Source organism: Genypterus blacodes, unplaced genomic scaffold (genome assembly GCF_046128005.1).
Source record: "Genypterus blacodes isolate CSIRO-AG114 ecotype Tasmania unplaced genomic scaffold, CSIRO-AGI_Gbla_v1 ptg000021l_1, whole genome shotgun sequence".
Taxonomy (NCBI): Eukaryota; Metazoa; Chordata; class Actinopteri; order Ophidiiformes; family Ophidiidae; genus Genypterus; species Genypterus blacodes.
In genome coordinates this window covers 5,792,479-5,810,494 of record NW_027466834.1, presented here as the reverse complement: position 1 = coordinate 5,810,494, position 18,016 = coordinate 5,792,479, and the positions used below count along the sequence as shown (strand labels likewise).

The window sequence follows — 18,016 nt, the reverse complement described above, 5'->3', positions numbered from 1 at the left end:
ATATTAAAAAAAAAAAAAAGTAAAATAAGAATATTTTTAAAAATAGTATAGATTATTTGCATTTTTATTTGATGCTATAAATCGAGTATTTTACCACAAATATACCATAAAGAAGACAACATTGGAAAAACATACAGATGTAGAAAGAAAGAAAGAAAGAAAGAAAGAAAGAAAGAAAGAAAGAAAGAAAGAAAGAAAGAAAGCGAAAGAACGACAGAGCAGCTCCATCTGCCTCTGTGTGTGTGTCTGTGGGGGCGGACCACTACATGCGCGCACAGCAAGACGCGCGTACCCGGCGCGTAACCTCGCTCTGTGTACTGTGACTGTTACTTCGCGGCTCCTCTGTTCTCTGATTACAAGCACGAGTGTGATTACTACTCGACCGTCGCCATGGCTGCGCTGTCGGGAGGAGAGATGTGCATTAAGTACCTGATGTTCGCCTTCAACCTGGTATTCTGGGTGAGTTCACCGAGGCGAGGGAATGAACTTTAGCGCCCTCACAGGGGGGTGTACGCGTCCCGTCTGTCTGTGTGTATATGTGTGTGTGTGCGTGTGTGTGTGTGTGTGTGTGTGTGTGTGTGTGTGTGTGTGTGTGTGTGTGTGTGTGTGTCTCGGCTGCTTGTCCTAGAATCCTTTGGCACCGTCCAAGGCTAAAGACGCACAGTGTCCAAACGCGTCCGCAGAGCAAACCAAGCAGGTGGGCACATTAATCCCCCTGTGGCCGACTGACCCCATTTCACCGCCGAGACTGTAGAGCGTTTTAATGCCCAGGCAGGAGGAGGGAGACGCGTTATTATGGCGACGGAGATGCTACTGATGCTGTGATCGTAATTAAGACTCCAGCTCTGTCACGTGGTGTGAACCCGTTGGGCGCGTCATGAGCTCGAGCCTGCCCCTCCGTGTGTGTGTGTGTGTGTGTGTGTGTGTGTGTGTGTGTGTGTGTGTGTGTCTGTGTTTGTGTTTGTGTGTTTGTGTTTGTGTGTGTGAGCCTGGATGTCCCCAAAAGGCAAGTCTACTGCCCGCAGGGTGTGTCCTGTTTGTGTGTGTGTATGTGTGTGTGTATGGTTTTCACTAGTGTTTATGTAGCTATAGATAGAACAGTGCATAAGGGATCATTATAGGGCAGACAGGAGTTTCCAAATCTCTCTCTCTCTCTCTCTCTCTCTCTCCCCTCTCTCTCTCTCTCTCTCTCCCTCTCCCCTCCCTCTCTCTCTCTCTCTCTCTCTCTCTCTCTCTCTCTCTCTCTCTCTCTTTGTGGCTATAAAGTGCAACAGTAACTCAGAAAATACATGCTGATCTGACAAATGAGATTAGACAGACTAGATAAATGGTAAATGTAATACGGAAACATTGAATGCATCTTAATCGAATCAAGCTCAAGTACAGGTGTATGTGATATCTGGCTCTGTGGCGCAATGGATAGCGCGTTGGACTTCTAGTAATGTGCAGGTATTCAAAGGTTGTGGGTTGGAGTCCTACCAACCTTGCATATGTAAAGAACACAGGAACGAACACGATCGATTTTAATCTTTCTAAGTTGAATTGTAAGTGAAAATGGACCACATCTCTTTATGATGCTGTTCATGCTGCAACAAATCACATGACAACATGTCAACACAGGCGCTGTTTTCCAACAGACCAGGTTGCGCAAACTCCCACAGTATCAGGAAATTGGACAAAGAGAAGGAAACCTGTTTACCAGCTGCACACACAGTTCAGACACTATTGCATTAAATATGATGTTAGACAGGTATTTACAATGTTTTATGTCTGCATGCCCCAACAGATACAGATACCTCAGTACTGCTACCTGCTACCCTGATAACACACTGCACGCCCACACGTTTCACTCACATTCACATTTCACACAGACTGTGCAGACAGGAAAGAAAAGGAATTAATATCACAGTTTGACAGTTTAGCAGATAACACTCCCACTGGACTCTGAGCTGTGGCCACTCCCTAACCGTATGATCAGGTAACTCTATAAAGGCGTGGCCCTGCAAATACTTTCGCTTTCCACCACTCTGTAAGTTACCTATTCACCCACTGGCACCATTTGACTTTTGTTCTTGAGCGAAGGGAGTTAAAGGAAACACTGTAAACAGATTCATCATGGCGCTGGGTGGAGGAATTAAGTGTATCAAGTATCTGATGTTTATCTTCAATGCCATTTTCTGGGTAGGTGTACTTTACTTAACCTCTTATCCTATCTACCTGTGTTGCATGTGAGAGGAATGGAAGGGGGTTTTCACAGGGAAACAACAGCCTGCACTTCCTCAAACTGTGGACTTTAGACTGAGGCCTGAGTTGCCCTTAAATCAGGACGTTTGTTTGAACAAGGAAAATCAATGAACTGGATGGAATGAAGAGCTTATTACAATTTTCATTATGTTCAGCAAGTCTTGATGAGTGTTAATGGCAGCTGGCTTTAGTGGCAGATGTGTTTGTTGGTGATGAGCCTGATCATTGTCCTGATGTTGGTCCTGCTGTTGCTGCACTCTGTAGCACACATTTTGTTGCACCATGTCTTTCTAAATCTCAGTAAAAAAAAAAAAACATTGTTTAGACTTGATACCAGCAATGAAAAATCACTATTGAAACAGATTGAAAAGATACATTTGTTCCTGGTAAGAGTCCATCTGAACTGTGTTGCCATTTAATCGCAATAATGGCTTCAGTTGACATTCAGAGACCTGAGGGACTCTGTTTGGCCATTTCATCCATACAGTCAAAACAGGGTGGTTGAAGTGGTAAAAAAGGACTGCTGCGACATGCACGTACACACCCACACACTATTTTCTCAGACTCCAAGCCCATGTTAATGATTTATTAACCTTTGTGTGTAGTGACAAGGCCAGTAAGGGCAGCGCCTGTATTGCACAATATAGCACAACCCACAGACATTCACAACGCATGTCCGGAGTTCATGCTACACGGAAAGAGGATGTTGCATAGGAAAAGGGATCTATGCTGCACGATAAGGTTTCATCTCACACTCTCTTATCAGTTTAATTCTCACTGATACAGATGTGCACGCTACACAAACACACACACACACACACACACACACACACACACACACACATTACCTTGGATATGCATTCACACACACGCACAATACATCACATCATGCCCTCCATCAATGTGTGTGAAAGAACTGGAGCTCTAACGTTTGTGATCTTGCACTTGTGCCTCCAGACTGAACGTCACCACATGTTGAGAAGCCGAGTTTGTTTGGGTTTGTTCTCAATCCGTCACATTGTACTGATCGATTGTACCTGTCACTGCGTTATGCCCTAGATTATGTGTGTATATTTGTGCTGTTCCATTAACTTACTTTCAGAATGTGATAGTGTACACAACACAACACTGTCTGAACTGCAGTTGTGTCTGTGTGTATCAGCTTGCAGGCACCGCTGTCTTCGCTATCGGCATGTGGCTCAGATTTGACTCCAAAACCAAAGGCCTGTTTGAGGGCACAGACTCTCCATATGTCTTTTACACAGGTAAGATATTCGTAACCTTGATGCCCAAACACAGATGATCTCTCATTTCTGCAAGCCCATACTGTAAGTGTGTTTGTGTCTTTCACGTGTGTGTGTGTGTGTGTAGGTGTGTATATCCTGATAGCAGCTGGAGCACTGATGATGGTGGTGGGTTTTCTGGGATGTTGTGGGGCCATCCAGGAATCTCCCTGTATGTTAGGACTGGTTAGTGCCTTTCTTTACTTTCCATTCAGCTCAATCTTTTCTGACTTAACCAACACAGTAAGTTCTGCCAGTTTCAAATGTATTTCCACATTCTCACTGATGATATCGCCCGATTAAAGCATGTGTGGGCTGTGTACCAACCTTGACACAGTATGAAAGCTGAGACGCCTCATCTTCAACTGTATTTACTGAACAGTCTGAAGGCCCTTTTAACCCACACTCCTCCCATCCATCCCTCCCCCTCTCTCTCTCTCTCCCCTACCCCCTCCTCTCTCTCTCTGTCTCACTCTACCTCCCTTCCTGTCTGTCCCTAATCTTCTTGTGCTAAATCTCTCAAGAGGAGGAGCTTGTGTAATCATGTACTCAGCTCCACAGCAAATGGCCTTACTTGCACTTGCACGCAAAAGACACTTATGTACATAAGCACACACAAGCACACACACACACACACACACACACACACACACACACACACACACACACACACACACACACACAGTCACACACACACAGAGTCACACAAATATAAACAAGCATGATGACACACGCATGCCACAAGGTTGTTTTTAACTTTGCGTGTCCCCTGTGCAGTTCTTCTTCTTCCTGCTCATCATCTTCGCCATTGAAATTGCGGCCGGCATCTGGGGATTCTCCAACCAAAGCCAGGTGACTGAGAAACACACACAAACATTAAAAAGGTGATTTGAGGATCTAACTTCATGCTTCAGAGTAAATATAATTTTTGGATATTTTGCTTGCAGGTAGTGGGAGACATCACTTCATTCTACATTGAGACCTTCAACAAATACAAGACGACAAAAGACGAGCGCCTGCGAGAGACGCTGCTGCTGATTCAAACAGGGGTAAGCAAAGGTTATATGCAGGCTGGTGATTACTCAGACTCAGCTGTGGGAGGTGTTTTTGCCACACTGCAAACAAACCTGCCCTCTTTAAAAGTGTGTGTTGGTGCGTGTTTACAGTTGGACTGCTGTGGCCCGTCTGGAAGTGAAGCAAATGCTGCCAGAGACACCTGCCCTCCACGAGACTTGCTCGGGGAGCTCATTGTCAAGGTAAACCGGCTTTGTGTATGTGTGTTTACAGATGTACAGATCACCTCGTCCGGAGGTGCAAAGCCTGATGATCCATTGGGACGAGAGATTCAAGTCAAGTCAACTTTATTTGTATAGCCCAACCTCACATACAATGTCTCAAAATGACTCCAAATGATTTAAAGGCCCAGAAAATTAAGAAAATTCCCAACTGCTCCCAAACCTCTCTAGGAAGACGAGGAAAAACTCCAGAGAAAACCTAAATGTATAAAGAAAAAAGGAAGAATTCTTGGGATTATCCGAACTTCCAGTCGGATTCTACAAAAGTACATTAAAGCATGAAGAGCAGTTAAACACAAACAGTCATCCAGTAGGAAAACATGTCTGACAGAGACAAGGGAGAGAGAGACAGAGAGGGAGAGAGAGAGAATGATATAAACACTATACAATACAATATCATTCTATTAGTTAGAGTCTCTCCTGAGATATCAGTCCATGCGTGTCTCGTCTTTGTGTGCGTTTGCCCTCCTGAGCAACACACAAACACACACACACACACACACCGACTTCTGTTAGGTGTAGGAGACTAAAGATGTCAGGAACCGTCAGACACGTCTCAGTGAGCACAAGGCAAATACGTCAAAGCCATAATGCTGCTCTGAGGCCGCACGTGTCAGCCAAGTTTGTCGTTTCCTTCCTGTTCAGACCCTTTTCCTCAGCCTTCTGGCAGCGTTACTATGGCAACAATGAAGCCCCAGTCTCTTGTGTGTGTGTGCCATAAGTCACACTCTGCATACGTTTAGGAATAATTGATAAGCATGATGGCCTCTTGCATTGCAGAGCTGTCCTGATGCCATCGACGAGGTGTTTGACTCCAAGCTGCATATCATCGGAGGCGTTGGCATCACCATCGGCGTGATCATGGTAAGTCTCCTATCCTACACCTCACACACACACACGCAGAGGAGACACATGAGTGAGACAAAGAGGACTGTGTGTGGTTCTCTTTCAGATGTTTGGGATGATCTTCAGCATGCTCCTGTGCTGCGCCATCAGGAAGTCTCGGGAGGTGGTGTGACACCCGCCGCCACGTTTCCAAGTCCTCGTTAATGTTGCATGATGTCATCCTCAGAGTCACCTGACCCTCCACTGCCAATAGAAAACGCCGCTTATTCAGGAGGGAGCAGCTAAAGCGAGGCTGGGTACAGCAATCCCTGATCATTATATCAGTTATCAGTTACGTGCTGAGGATGATGATTTGTACGTCAGGTATAACTTTACTACACTGCCAAACCTCAGACCAACCTTCCTAAAATAGCTCAAAGCTGTGTGGTCATCTATGAAATGGGTGTCATCTGTACTTCAATGGAAAGGTAGAACAGAAACGTGTACTTTGTGCTCATTTGACAGGAATTAGTGTATGTGAACTAATCTAAACAGAAGATCATGTTAATGTGTTTCCAGCATATTTCAACTATCACACAGAGTCGTCAAAGTGGCAACAAGAGACAAACACAACCAATGAAATTCCACCATTTTGCTCTTGCATAACACTAAAACTTCAGTGTTGTAGTAGCCAATGAAATGCCGGGCTGTGAACTGTTGTTACTGTGGTCTGTCCCAGCTTGGTATTAAGCGTAGCATCTTGGCTCTTTAGCATTTCTGAACTTTTTCTGGGTCTAAATCGCCTTTGAGTCTCTGATTGATTTTGTAAATGTTGTTTTTTTTTAAATGTCAAATATTTCTAAAGTGGTTGTATGGCACAGGTAGTGTGGTGTGATGAATGACGTGTTTTATAATCCTTTACATCTGACAAAGATTGTGTTGATTTCTATCATGTGTACTTGTATGTTTTAAAGATGTTAATCAGAGAGATCAATAAACACATCCTGGGTCCACTCACAGGTGCAGGAACAGTCCAATAACGCTTCTCAAACACACACACACACAGGAGCCATTAAGCTTTATTTATGTTCTGTCCGTTCACAGTGAGGGTGTGGAGGATAAGATTGAAAACAACTTTACTTTCCTTTTCTTTTTTCTCACACACACACAGTAGGAAACAAAGCAATCAAGACCGTCCGGTGTACTTTGATCTTGAGCATTGTCATTTCTTGTTTTTATGGAAAATCCCAGCGTTCTAAATTAGGCCTGTATAGTTTACACAAAAACAACACACAGTTATCTAGGCTGGTGAGTCTAGTTAAGATGACTCACTATTCCCTCCTGTCCAGTTTAGGAGTTCTCTGATTGGCTGAATGTGACTGATTACAATCGCAGTCGTGGGGGTTTAAATCAGGAAGGGCACTCTTTGATTTGGGTGTTGAGAGCTGGTTGGTGCCCTCTGTGACTCTGTGTCCCTCTGAGAAGATAACACTGATTATAAAAAAAAAGGAGTTTGTATATTTGTGCGTCAATGTGTCCACAATACGTGTGTGTGTGTAGGACATTTTGTGTAACCGCCGGCCAAAGGGAAGAGGGCAGGGGAGCTGAGATAAGGAAGAGGAATGTTAAAGTACAAGGAACCCAGTAAGGACCTAGTGGGAAACGGGCCACAATTAACACAACACACAACTCCACATTAGTCTGTAAGCGATAACGACCGTATAATTTGATAATAACTGCATGTTCTGTTCTAGACTGAGATTAACACAGTCATTAGAGGTTATTACAAAGCCTGGGCTTGTTCCTTGACAGGGTGGTGCTGCGGGATCACCGTGACATTTTACAGCCCAGTGAGACGCACAACACAACAGTGCTGCAGTGACATGAGGGAATATAAAACACTTGTATGATAAAGTAGTGCAGCAAAAGGTGAAAAAAGGGCAAATTATTCCCTCCAATGTCCCAAATACACCAGTGCAGCCAATAAATGTGTTGACATTCTTCATCTTTGGACACAATACAATCTTAGTCGTCTGTTTCTTCCTCTCTGTCCTCTTGGGAAGTGTTTGAATGGCAGCGTGGGCGTGTGTGTGTTAGAGTGCGAGTGCGCAACACAAGGTCAAACTGCAGGAGTCTTGACAGACACTGCAGCACGGACAGAACCAGCCGGGATTTACAGGAGACAGATTCGAGGCCCGGGTCCAACGCAGAAGCTGGCGGTGCCGCGTCAGCTCTTTTATGACAGTGCCCGTCGCTTTTACCGCGCGTCTGCTCGGGGCTCGCTTCGTCCTTCGGCGTGCACGCCAGGAGGCCAGAAGGGTGGAGATGATTACGAACGGAACTGGCCACCTGGGTTTGGGTCTGCAGAAAGAGACGAGGATTGTGGGGGTAGAGCAGCTGGGGCACACGCAGTAAAGCGTCTGCCAAGAGCCGGACGCCTACATCTGTGTGAGAGGCCCTAGAGTCACGCTGTAAGAGGGCACGGTGTACCAGAAACTCAAACGTCCCACCAGCTGGAATGACGCAGCCCGGCTCCAACACACACTTTGGGGGCGATGGAGGGGGTTCAGTGGGAGGGTGCTCGGGTAGTGATGTGCTTTGTTGCGAGTGTGAGGTTCTGTCGGACACGGGCTCCCACGTTACCAGCAGCATGTGGACGGCGTCTCTGAACGCACGGGAGTACTGCTCGGTCTGCCCCTCCCCTGGGCCACATAGGATCAAACTGTAGGGTTTGACCGCAAGTCTCTCCTCAGGCTCATGGAAAGCCACATGGACGTACCTGTGTGTGTGTGAGAGAGAGAAAGAGAGAGAGAGAGAGAGGGGAGAAGAAACAAGACTGAGTCAAGTCAAGTTTATTTGTACATGCCTGATATCACAATGACTCAAAAGGCTTCACCTGCCCACACAACAACAAAGAAACCTTGGCTGAGGCAGTTCAGAGAGAGATTCCCTCTTCTGCTTGAACGAAGAAAGAACTTTAAATACACAGTGAATCTGGTATGTGTGAAGAGAGAGAGAGAGGGAGAAGTGAAGAGAGAATCATGAAGACATTGTTGACACACACACAGACGTAGACAGATGAGAGAGAGAGAGAGAGTGTGTGTGAGTCCCTGAATACGTTCCGTGTACGTGTAGAGAAGGCATGAGTGTTTTCTAACCTGTGATCTCCCAGCAGTATTGGCCGACAAAAGGTCAGCGTGGCGACATTCTCTGGATGAATCAGCCGGCGGTCTGATACGGGCGTGGCCCCGCTGAGCTGGGCGAAGAGAGAAAGTTCGTCTTTACCGACGCACTCCACGACACGCATCTGGGCCTGCGCGGCTAAACTCAGCGCAGCATCAGATTGCTTCACAGCGGACAGCAGCACGGACACACCCAAACGCTTCAGGTGAGCGAAGACACACTGCAGCGACGTCTCTGCCCAAGAGCCGTACTGCACACTGCTCCTCTCCTTTTTCTCTCCACCTCCCAATTCCAGCACAAATCCTTCACTAAGTACGTTTGGCTGCAGATAACCGGCGAGCACCACAGCTTTAACCGGCTGCTGGTCGGATGGAGGGCAGGGTGTAGCAAAGTCCCTGTGAATGATCTGCCCTTCAATCAAACGGGAAGAAGTGACAGGGAAGCCTGACACAGCGGTATGCAACGCAGGGAAGTTGTCTTCTATAAAATGGAGGGTCAAGGATGGCGGGCTGTCTTTGACCCTCCAGTGGGAGAGAAGTTCACGGGTGAGGCGGCTGATGAGGTCGCAGTGTGAGCATCCCACACGAGTGAGAAAGAATGATGCCAGCAGTTTTTGGATGTGGTGTGTGTTTGTGTTTGTGTGGGCGGAAATGTTTGTGTCCGCAGTAATGTCCATCCACGAAAGAGAACATCCATAAGGGACCACTCCAGCAGCTATGACATCATCCAGCTCCTCCAGCCCAAATGTCAGCAGGCTGTCAGCCAAACGTCTGGCCTCTGCTGCTTCTCTGGAGTTTGAAGTGTGTTCCACATTCCGCTCCTTATAAGCCGCTGTAACAATCAGCCGCAGTAGCGACGCCAGCAGCAGGATGAAGGTCTTTGATCCGTCCCCTGTTTTCCTACAGTGTTTCCACACACACTCCACCACCATCCTGGAAGAACACACACACATACAGCATCAAAGAAACAGACATTTGTCAACAAGCACTGCAGTGAATCAGTGAATGTTACCTGGCCAGTGGGTGCTCCAGTCGTAACGCTGTAAGAATTTGAGTCCCACTCCGGCTCAGCACCGCCTGTCCTGTGTCTCTGGTGAACAGCACCTGTCCTCCTTCAGGGCCGAAAACACGGAGCACGACCTCCTCCAGTGCACAAACTGTCTGCAGGACATGTCTCAGGTGGAGACGCTCCACGTGTGGCATACCGACACTGAGGATGTGCACACAGAGGCCCCTTCACATCTGATATTTACTCAGATGTTTCCTGTTTATATTTTGTCCCATTGCAGCACCGTCCAAGCTGTGACGTTGTGGAGCTGATCTACCTTCATCTTTATCTGTTAATTCAGGTCAGGATCGCTGGGCACCCTTCACCTGCAGCAAGAGACTGAACTGTCACTTGCAATACATATTGTGAAGAAATGTATGCGGTTTGGAGAATTTAACATTTTTACAACATGAATGATCTTTGTGATGCCTTCTTTGGACTTTGTGTTACATTTTGTGTCCTAATTAATATTTTGCCGCAGCATAAAAAGCACCAGAGCTCCACATGAAGAGGCCGAGTGTAATCATCTGGGGCGATTAGACAAACCACGTCACTTAATAACATCCCAAGTAATGGCAGCATGCTCTTATTATAAAGACACTCTGACCTCCCACTAGAGTTAATAGAATGTAGCTACACATCCCATAATGAATAATTGATACAGTGATATTTATATGTACAGATTATTGAGTGTGATAGCAGGATGTATTATGTAATGGTGATGTTGTTTTATGTATATAAGTCTTCTGTTTGATTTGAAACGCTTTTACTCCTCTGTTAGTGGGAGCAACTCTGTATCCAGCGAAGTACTTGTGTTTTAAAGTATGTACGTATTTGCACCACACAAGCACTTCAGAATATCTCAGTGTATATATGAGACAAATCTCACAATAACAATAAGTTCAGGAAGACGCTAAATCGTTAATTCTGCACAGTTTAAGCTCTAGTTTACACGTAAATGGGTTTGGGGGAAGTTAGCTAACGCACAATTGTTCATGCCGCACGAAATGACAGAAAGCAGCACGAACACATATATAAATAGTGCATTTAGAAGCACGAAACGCTTTAAATTAGTCAGAACTCACCGCCAAGCAGACGCCTCCTGCTGTATCCTAGAGACCAGTCTTCTTCTGTTGTTTCAGGTCCCGGTGAATTGTATATCAGAGATTAGTCCTACTGCCACCTGGCGGATGTAGGTGGAACTCGTTTCTCTCATCAATCCAGAAACACGGTCTTTTGTAAACACAGTTCACATATAAATGTGGGTGGTGGTGGACGAGAATTTGACAACAATACGTTGTGTCATATATTATATAATATATTATGTAATATTAGTGTATGTGCGTTATGTACTGTGTGAGTAGTGTATGCTAATTCAAATGCACAATTTAACATCCCTCTTTCCTTTATAGTGCAAATAATAGTTTCAAAGAAATGTAAAGTGTGTAATTATAGTAAATTTAAAACAGAACTAAAGAAGATAAGAAAATTAAATACAATGGCGATGCAACGGAAATTGCTGCAATGTATTTACTCACTTTGTCACTAGGCAACCATAATAACTTTCATTCTTTTGCCTTGAATTTCCTCTTGTATCCTTTCTCTTTATGAAAATGCAGAATGAAAGAAGTCCATAGAAAAAAAGGAAAATGCATAAATAATATTGTTCTAAGAAGCAATAGACAGTTGAATGTTTGTTATACCATAGAGAGAGACTCTCTCTATCTATCTCTCTCTCTCTCTCTCTCTCTCATCCCTCCTTCTGTACAGTATCTCCGTACATCTGTGGTGTGTCAAGGTGAACTGGGAGGGGCTGGAACCTGATCCCCGTGTTGTTGCAGAAACCACATCCTAAGTTTCTAATTCAGGCAACATCATCTATACATAGACAATATGAGACAGGTCTGCAGCTACTGCCAGATGCTCAAGTACAACACACACATACACTGTCCAATCTCAATGTAAATTTCCTCTAATGCTGAAGTCTCACTATGCTAACGAGACTTTAAAAGGCCATGTCACTACAGTAATGAATATTTATGGGTGGCCTGGTGAGGGGTGACCTGTGGGGAAGGGACAGAGGTCACAAGAGGTGGGGCATCAAGCACAAGGACCAGCACTCCCATGAGATCTGAATAGACAGAAACAAGTAAAGCACACACACACAAACACACACATAGAGACAAGCAACCGAAGATGACTGAGCTGCAATCCCATCTATCCCGATCCCAACCTGATCATGTCCTACCCTCACTCCCTCTTCCTCTCTCTCCATCCTTCTTTCGCACACCTGCACTTTTGATGTCAGAGGGTTGCTGGGGGGAAAAAAACAAAAGGGCAACAAGCCGAACTGACACTCCTCCTTACCTCACTGTTTTCCTCCGCCTCTTCGGTCCACTCCTGTCCTCTCGTCTTTTCTGCTCCTCCTGCACTCTTCTCTGTAAGGGAAAGGAGTATCGGTGAGACCGAACGCCACTGCTGGGACAACCAAGCACAGGTATGTTTCTCCTACCATTCAAACCACAGCTCCAAATGACTCATTGTTTGTGTAACTCTCAATTAGTGTAATTGAATATTAATTGTGTAGAACCATTATTCCATAAAACATTATTAAAAATCTCAATGCACATTACTTTGCTTGTTATTGGAAGGCGTCTGTTATGCAACAACACAATCGCCTTTTGCAATTTATTACCCATTAACTCGTCTTGTCAATTTGGAAAATTATGCACACTTGAGGGTTAAGACTTTGCAATGTCAAGCTAAATTCAAGGCTATTTTTAACATTATTAATTTTGAAACGTTGTCTCATACTTGATATCTATTAAATTCAATGCTTTCATTGACAAGTTTTGAGAAGTTCATTTGCATAAACAGATCACTGAAATTGTACAGTGATGCTTTTATTCTGCAATGCGGGGCCTATGAGTCAAATCTCACATCAATATTTATGTTGTTTTTTAGTCTATTTAGATTTTCATTTGAACTCAAAATCAGATTGATTGGTGTTACTGGAAATGCAATGCAATGCAATGCAATGCAAAAAAAAACATAGAGAGAAACATGATCTTAACCATTCCATAAAATGAGAGTTATCTGAGCTCCTCATATTTTATGTACTGAAGTTGCAACCTTGTTGGATCCGGTGTAAATGTGCTTTTAAGCAAATATTACAAGTTGTGGGAACACAAAGGTGAATCATTAATGATTCAATATATTTTCAGTAGAAAAACAATTTGTGCAAAAATAGAAGTGTTTTAAAATAAGCAATTTACTAATCTATATTTAGTTTCCATATTCCATTTTTTTAACATTTCAATATGCCAGTACAGTTGCTTCTTTGACATACAATACCAAACAAAAACATCAGTGTCAGTAATACCTGTGTCCATCTAAACTGTGCATTTTAACCATTTGATTTTTTTTTGGCCTCACTTGCCTCTGTTTGCTCTCGCAGCTGTTAGTGTACAAACAGCAATGGCTCCGATTTGAGTGTGTGTTTTCTTTTCAGAAAAGCTGACGAAAGATCGGAGACGAGAGAGCAAAAATCCACAGAGGTCAGTGTGTGATTGGGCGTGAGACATTGCATTTGCTGAGTCAGGCACAGATACTCAATACCCGTGATGTCTGCAGAATAGCAAACAACATATCAAAACAATTCTGAGGAAAACCTGGGAATTAAGTCTTGGCATTGTGTAAGAGCGCCTCTGAGCGTGACCTTGGCACGTGAATCTCACCTCTGGCAGCTTTCACGCTGTGGAACACCGGCACACCAGCAGAGGCCCACGTATGGAGCTTCAGCTCCACTTTTCCCATCACCCCTTCCCATTGTCAGCAGGTTTGGCAGAGACAGCGAGCTTGTGCATCCTGTGTTCAAGTGTTACTGCCAGGCCAGCAGAAACAAGAGAGGCCATTTGATACTGATTGTTATACATTGTCTGTAAGCATATTATTGTATCAAAAATATCTGATAGCAGTTATGGAAACTCTGCTCTGGTTTGTGTGTTTATGTAGAAAGTTTGGATGATAGCCAATGTCCTCAAAGTATACAGTATATGTGCATTTGAAGGGCAGATGCAAGTTTGTTCTCTTCTGTTTTGAACTTAATAGGGACGATCCCACATCCTCTCCCTGTGCTAGTATTCTTCTGGATCTACCCACGACGTTCATCCCATTATGACTGGGAATGCTCGAGTTGCCCCCTCGGCCACCCCCCACCTCTCACCTAATGCCACGGCTTCCCCGGAGTCTGGCCGGAACAGTCCCAACAAGTTCATGAGTGAGCTGCACCACATCCACAGTGAGTTGGAAACTAAAGAGGGAAGAGAAAATTCAGAGTGTTCCCTCAATCACTCATTAGAATGCGATACACATGGTGCGCATGGAGATGTGCAGGTGGAAGAGGTTACTCAGGCGAAATCTGGGATAAATTGAGTTAAGACTGATAAATATTACATGTAACAATTGTTGCATGTTAAATGACTAGAATCTTATATATGCCAGGTCCTTTAAACTTGTTTAAATGTAAAGTAGGTTAAATAAACGTCTCTCTATTGCTCTCTCCCTCTCTTGTTTTTAGTGTATGTGATGTTTTCATAGTATAAATAAATGTTTGATTTGTCCTATTTTAAGCCTGGTAAGTGGAGTGATAATCTATATAATTACTGTTTTGTCTCTGCTTGTGCCTTGTGTGGATCTGCAGCGCCGTCGTGGGCCGTCGCCGCCCTCTGTATTGTGACGCTGTGTGCGGCGCTGTCGTTTGGTGTGTGTGCGTGGAAGAAGTGCTTGAAAAAGAAGGACAAGGACAAAGAAAAGGACAAGAAAAAGGGAAAAGAGAAGAGCAAGGGAGATTGTGACACTGAAATGGATGGAGGGTACAATGGGGTAGGCCACACACACGCGCACACACACGCACACAAGCATACACTCCCACTGCAGATGCGCTGTCCTTGCAATGTATCAAGCTCCTTGACATCCGGGACACCCAGGACTTGAAAAACTGTCAGTGTGTGTTGAGACAAATGGATGTTTGCATGGTGCGTCGTTTATTCTGCAGTGTAGGGTGAAGTGTGAGATCAGTTGCTCTGGAGTGATTTTCAAAGAAGCGAGTCACATATTAACTTGCCTCAAACAGTAAATAAACCTTTAATCACTCAGACTGCCACTGATTGATCACCCATGGCTTTGTTATGTTTGTACAGCATAAACAGCTGATACACACGTTGTGAAACAGGACATCTAAATCAATTGTAAAAAGGCCTTTTGACTGTGTTGAAGCCGCCATCTACAGTAATGTATGTGCATGTGTGTGTGTGCAGTCGCTGACAGAAAAAAGTAACAAAAAGGAAACAGAGCTGTCCGATAGCGAGCCAAAGGAGGATGAAAAGTTGGGCAGGCTACATTTCACATTGGACTACAACTTCACCGATAACACGGTAAGGCGAGAGTTTTTCATTCACGTTCCAAAATGTCAGGTTTCAATGCTTCTTTTTGAGTCTCTTGATCACTCAGATTCTTATTTCTCTTCAAGCTGGTTGTAGGCATCCTGCAGGGTGCAGAGCTCCCTGCCATGGACGTGGGTGGCAGCTCTGACCCTTATGTGAAACTCTTTCTGCTCCCCGACAAAAAGAAAAAGTTTGAAACCAAAATACATAGAAAGACTCTCAATCCAATTTTCAACGAGACTTTCACATTCAAGGTAAATCAAAACTTAGAGACGAGTAAAGTATTTAGATGTCACATATTCTTTCTGATTGTCTTGGGATAACCAGATCATATTCTTCTAAATGTTTGTGGTGTGTGTGTGTTCAGGTACCATACACTGAACTGGGAGGCAAGACTTTGGTGATGACTGTGTACGACTTCGACCGCTTCTCCAAGCACGACGCCATTGGGGCTGTGAAGATACCAATGAGCGGCGTGGACTTCAGCCAGTCTCTGCAGGAGTGGAGGGACCTGCAGAGGGCCGAGAAGGAGGAGGTGGGAGCACAAGACTGGAGAAACGCGCCGCATGATGCTGACATTTGACCCTCAAACTCCACCGTTGTCGTTTTAAATTTCCTGTAACAACATCTGCAACTCTCTTTCATTTCATTAGAGCGAGCGTCTTGGTGATATCTGTTTATCCTTGAGGTACGTGCCAACTGCAGGGAAGCTCACAGTGGTGATCCTAGAGGCCAAAAACCTGAAGAAAATGGACGTGGGTGGTCTTTCAGGTGAGCCTACTGCCAGGAAATCTGGATTAGAATTACATTTAATTTCAGACTTTTGTTGTACTTCTATCTAGTTTCTATTTAGGGGACAAGACATATTAAATAGAGGTGTTTTACTCATGTGGTTACTATTGATCTGCTTGCTTTAACATCAAACTTCCCTGTGGTCTCTCTGTCAGACCCTTACGCAAAGATTCACTTGATGCAGAATGGGAAGAGGCTGAAGAAAAAGAAAACAACCATAAAGAAGAACACTCTGAATCCTTACTACAATGAGTCGTTCAGCTTTGAAGTGCCAAGTGAACAGTTAGAGGTATAGCTAAAGACATTTTCACAAATAAAAATAAATGTCCACCATTGGAGAGTCATTAAATTCCCTGTATGTGTCGTTCGCAGAAGGTGCATATTGCAGTGACGGTGCTGGACTACGATAAGATCGGGAAGAACGACGCCATTGGAAAGGTTATACTGGGCAATAACAGTGCCGGGACTGAGCTTCATCATTGGTCAGACATGCTGGCCAATCCCCGCCGACCCATCGCCCAATGGCACAGCCTCAAATCAGACGAGGAGGTCAGCGCTCTACTGTCAAGCAAGAAATGAGACTGTGACCCCAGTGGGCAAAGGGACAGCACGACGCACCTGTTCTATGATATCTTGCACCATTTACCTCAGCTTTTGATTTTATGTTCTCTACCTCTCGTTATTTCTCTGAAGAAAAAGCAAAAAGCCTTTAAGCTACTTCACTGACTTAATATCCACAAACAATCTCTATCCCTAAATTCCAAGTTGCTGTTATGATATATAAGCTTTTCTCCCATCAAGCACATCATCTCTTGTTGCTCTCTAAACTGCTGTAAATAAACATATATGTACCATAATGTACAGTGCTAATAAACATATGACAATTTTTCCAAAAAAAAGGATGTTTTTCTTGCTTCCTGCGCTGCTCCACAGTTCGATAACCACAATTAGTGAGATTATCCTGCAGAGGGAGACAATGCAAAGGCAAATGATCCTAAAATGAGTGTCCATGACTTACTGTCTTCTACTCACTATTATCTTGTAATTAAATAATACGTTGTCAGTTCTTTTGAAAACTTTTAGATTTCCACTTAACCTCTTCAGAACTGAGTATTTGTTTTAATCATGTTGACTACATATAGGATCAATCCCTATCAAACCACACTTAAAGGCGCTGTTTACCTTTGAAAGGTCTTACAGGTTTGCACTTAGCGCCTCATAGTTGCATCTCTTCTTTTTAAAACCTCAATAACAAACTTATAGAAGTAACCAATAAGAGCATTTACTAGTGCAGGTCAGAGAGTACAGGAGAATACCGAGACAAATAAAAATAATAACAAATAATTCACCCTTTGAATTCACAAATTAGGTGTATTTCTTTACTTCACATTTTGAATTGGTTTAGCTTACATTAATTTAACTCATACATGGTCAGGTGTGTGTGTTGGGGCAGGAATAGAGGAACAGGAGGATTCAGCAGCCTAAACAAAGCTAAAGTAATTGATTAAACACAACGTTACACAGTTTATTTAAAGCTTTTACACATCCAGCATGGATCAAGTGAATGTGAACAGGAGCGTAACACTGATAAACACAGTGAGAGTCAACACACAGTAGCTATTAGCTTGTTGGTGCTGTGGACAGACAAAGGGGAGCATACAGAGAGATAATTAACCCGTTTCTCAAGAGTAAAAGCATTAAACCCGCACTAGAGGTAAAATAAAGCTACTGTTTTTACTAGAAAATAGACGGTGGCTTAGAAATGTGACTTTAAACGTTTTGAAGGTTGTTATTGTGCCATTGGGTGTTGCGTTTGAGGAACTACATAAGAACGAGTGAGTTTTTTGTTTGTTTTTTGGGTGTTGTTCCCAAAACGCGAAGGAATATCGATTTTTCTTTTTTT

At 43.9% G+C, this 18,016-nt stretch overlaps 3 protein-coding genes across 4 annotated transcripts; 2 read left to right on the top strand and 1 right to left on the bottom strand.

Moving 5' to 3' along the window:
• Positions 1–280: 280 nt before the first annotated feature.
• Positions 281–6,664, top strand: cd9a (CD9 molecule a). 2 transcript variants are annotated; one of them, XM_076141916.1, is made up of 8 exons: positions 281–459; positions 3,407–3,509; positions 3,616–3,713; positions 4,305–4,379; positions 4,475–4,576; positions 4,694–4,783; positions 5,603–5,686; positions 5,775–6,664. In XM_076141916.1, the coding sequence occupies exons 1-8, from the start codon at positions 391–393 to the stop codon at positions 5,838–5,840; spliced, it is 687 nt and encodes a 228-aa protein (XP_075998031.1). In that variant the 5' UTR covers positions 281–390; the 3' UTR covers positions 5,841–6,664. The 2 variants fall into 2 exon arrangements, with proteins under 2 accessions (XP_075998031.1, XP_075998032.1); XM_076141917.1 differs by lacking the exon at positions 281–459 and adding an exon at positions 1,997–2,181.
• Positions 6,665–6,698: 34 nt separating this feature from the next.
• bbs10 (Bardet-Biedl syndrome 10) lies at positions 6,699–11,016 on the bottom strand. The gene is made up of 4 exons (XM_076141914.1): positions 10,963–11,016; positions 9,842–10,203; positions 8,806–9,762; positions 6,699–8,426 (listed from the first exon to the last, which is right to left on the bottom strand). Exons 2-4 carry the CDS (start codon positions 10,030–10,032, stop codon positions 7,673–7,675), a joined length of 1,902 nt encoding a protein of 633 aa, XP_075998029.1. The 5' UTR covers positions 10,033–10,203; positions 10,963–11,016; the 3' UTR covers positions 6,699–7,672.
• Positions 11,017–14,053: 3,037 nt separating this feature from the next.
• Positions 14,054–16,692, top strand: LOC142991790 (synaptotagmin-A-like). The gene is made up of 8 exons (XM_076141915.1): positions 14,054–14,177; positions 14,580–14,761; positions 15,196–15,312; positions 15,408–15,575; positions 15,689–15,856; positions 15,975–16,092; positions 16,269–16,402; positions 16,486–16,692. Exons 1-8 carry the CDS (start codon positions 14,054–14,056, stop codon positions 16,690–16,692), a joined length of 1,218 nt encoding a protein of 405 aa, XP_075998030.1.
• Positions 16,693–18,016: the final 1,324 nt, after the last annotated feature.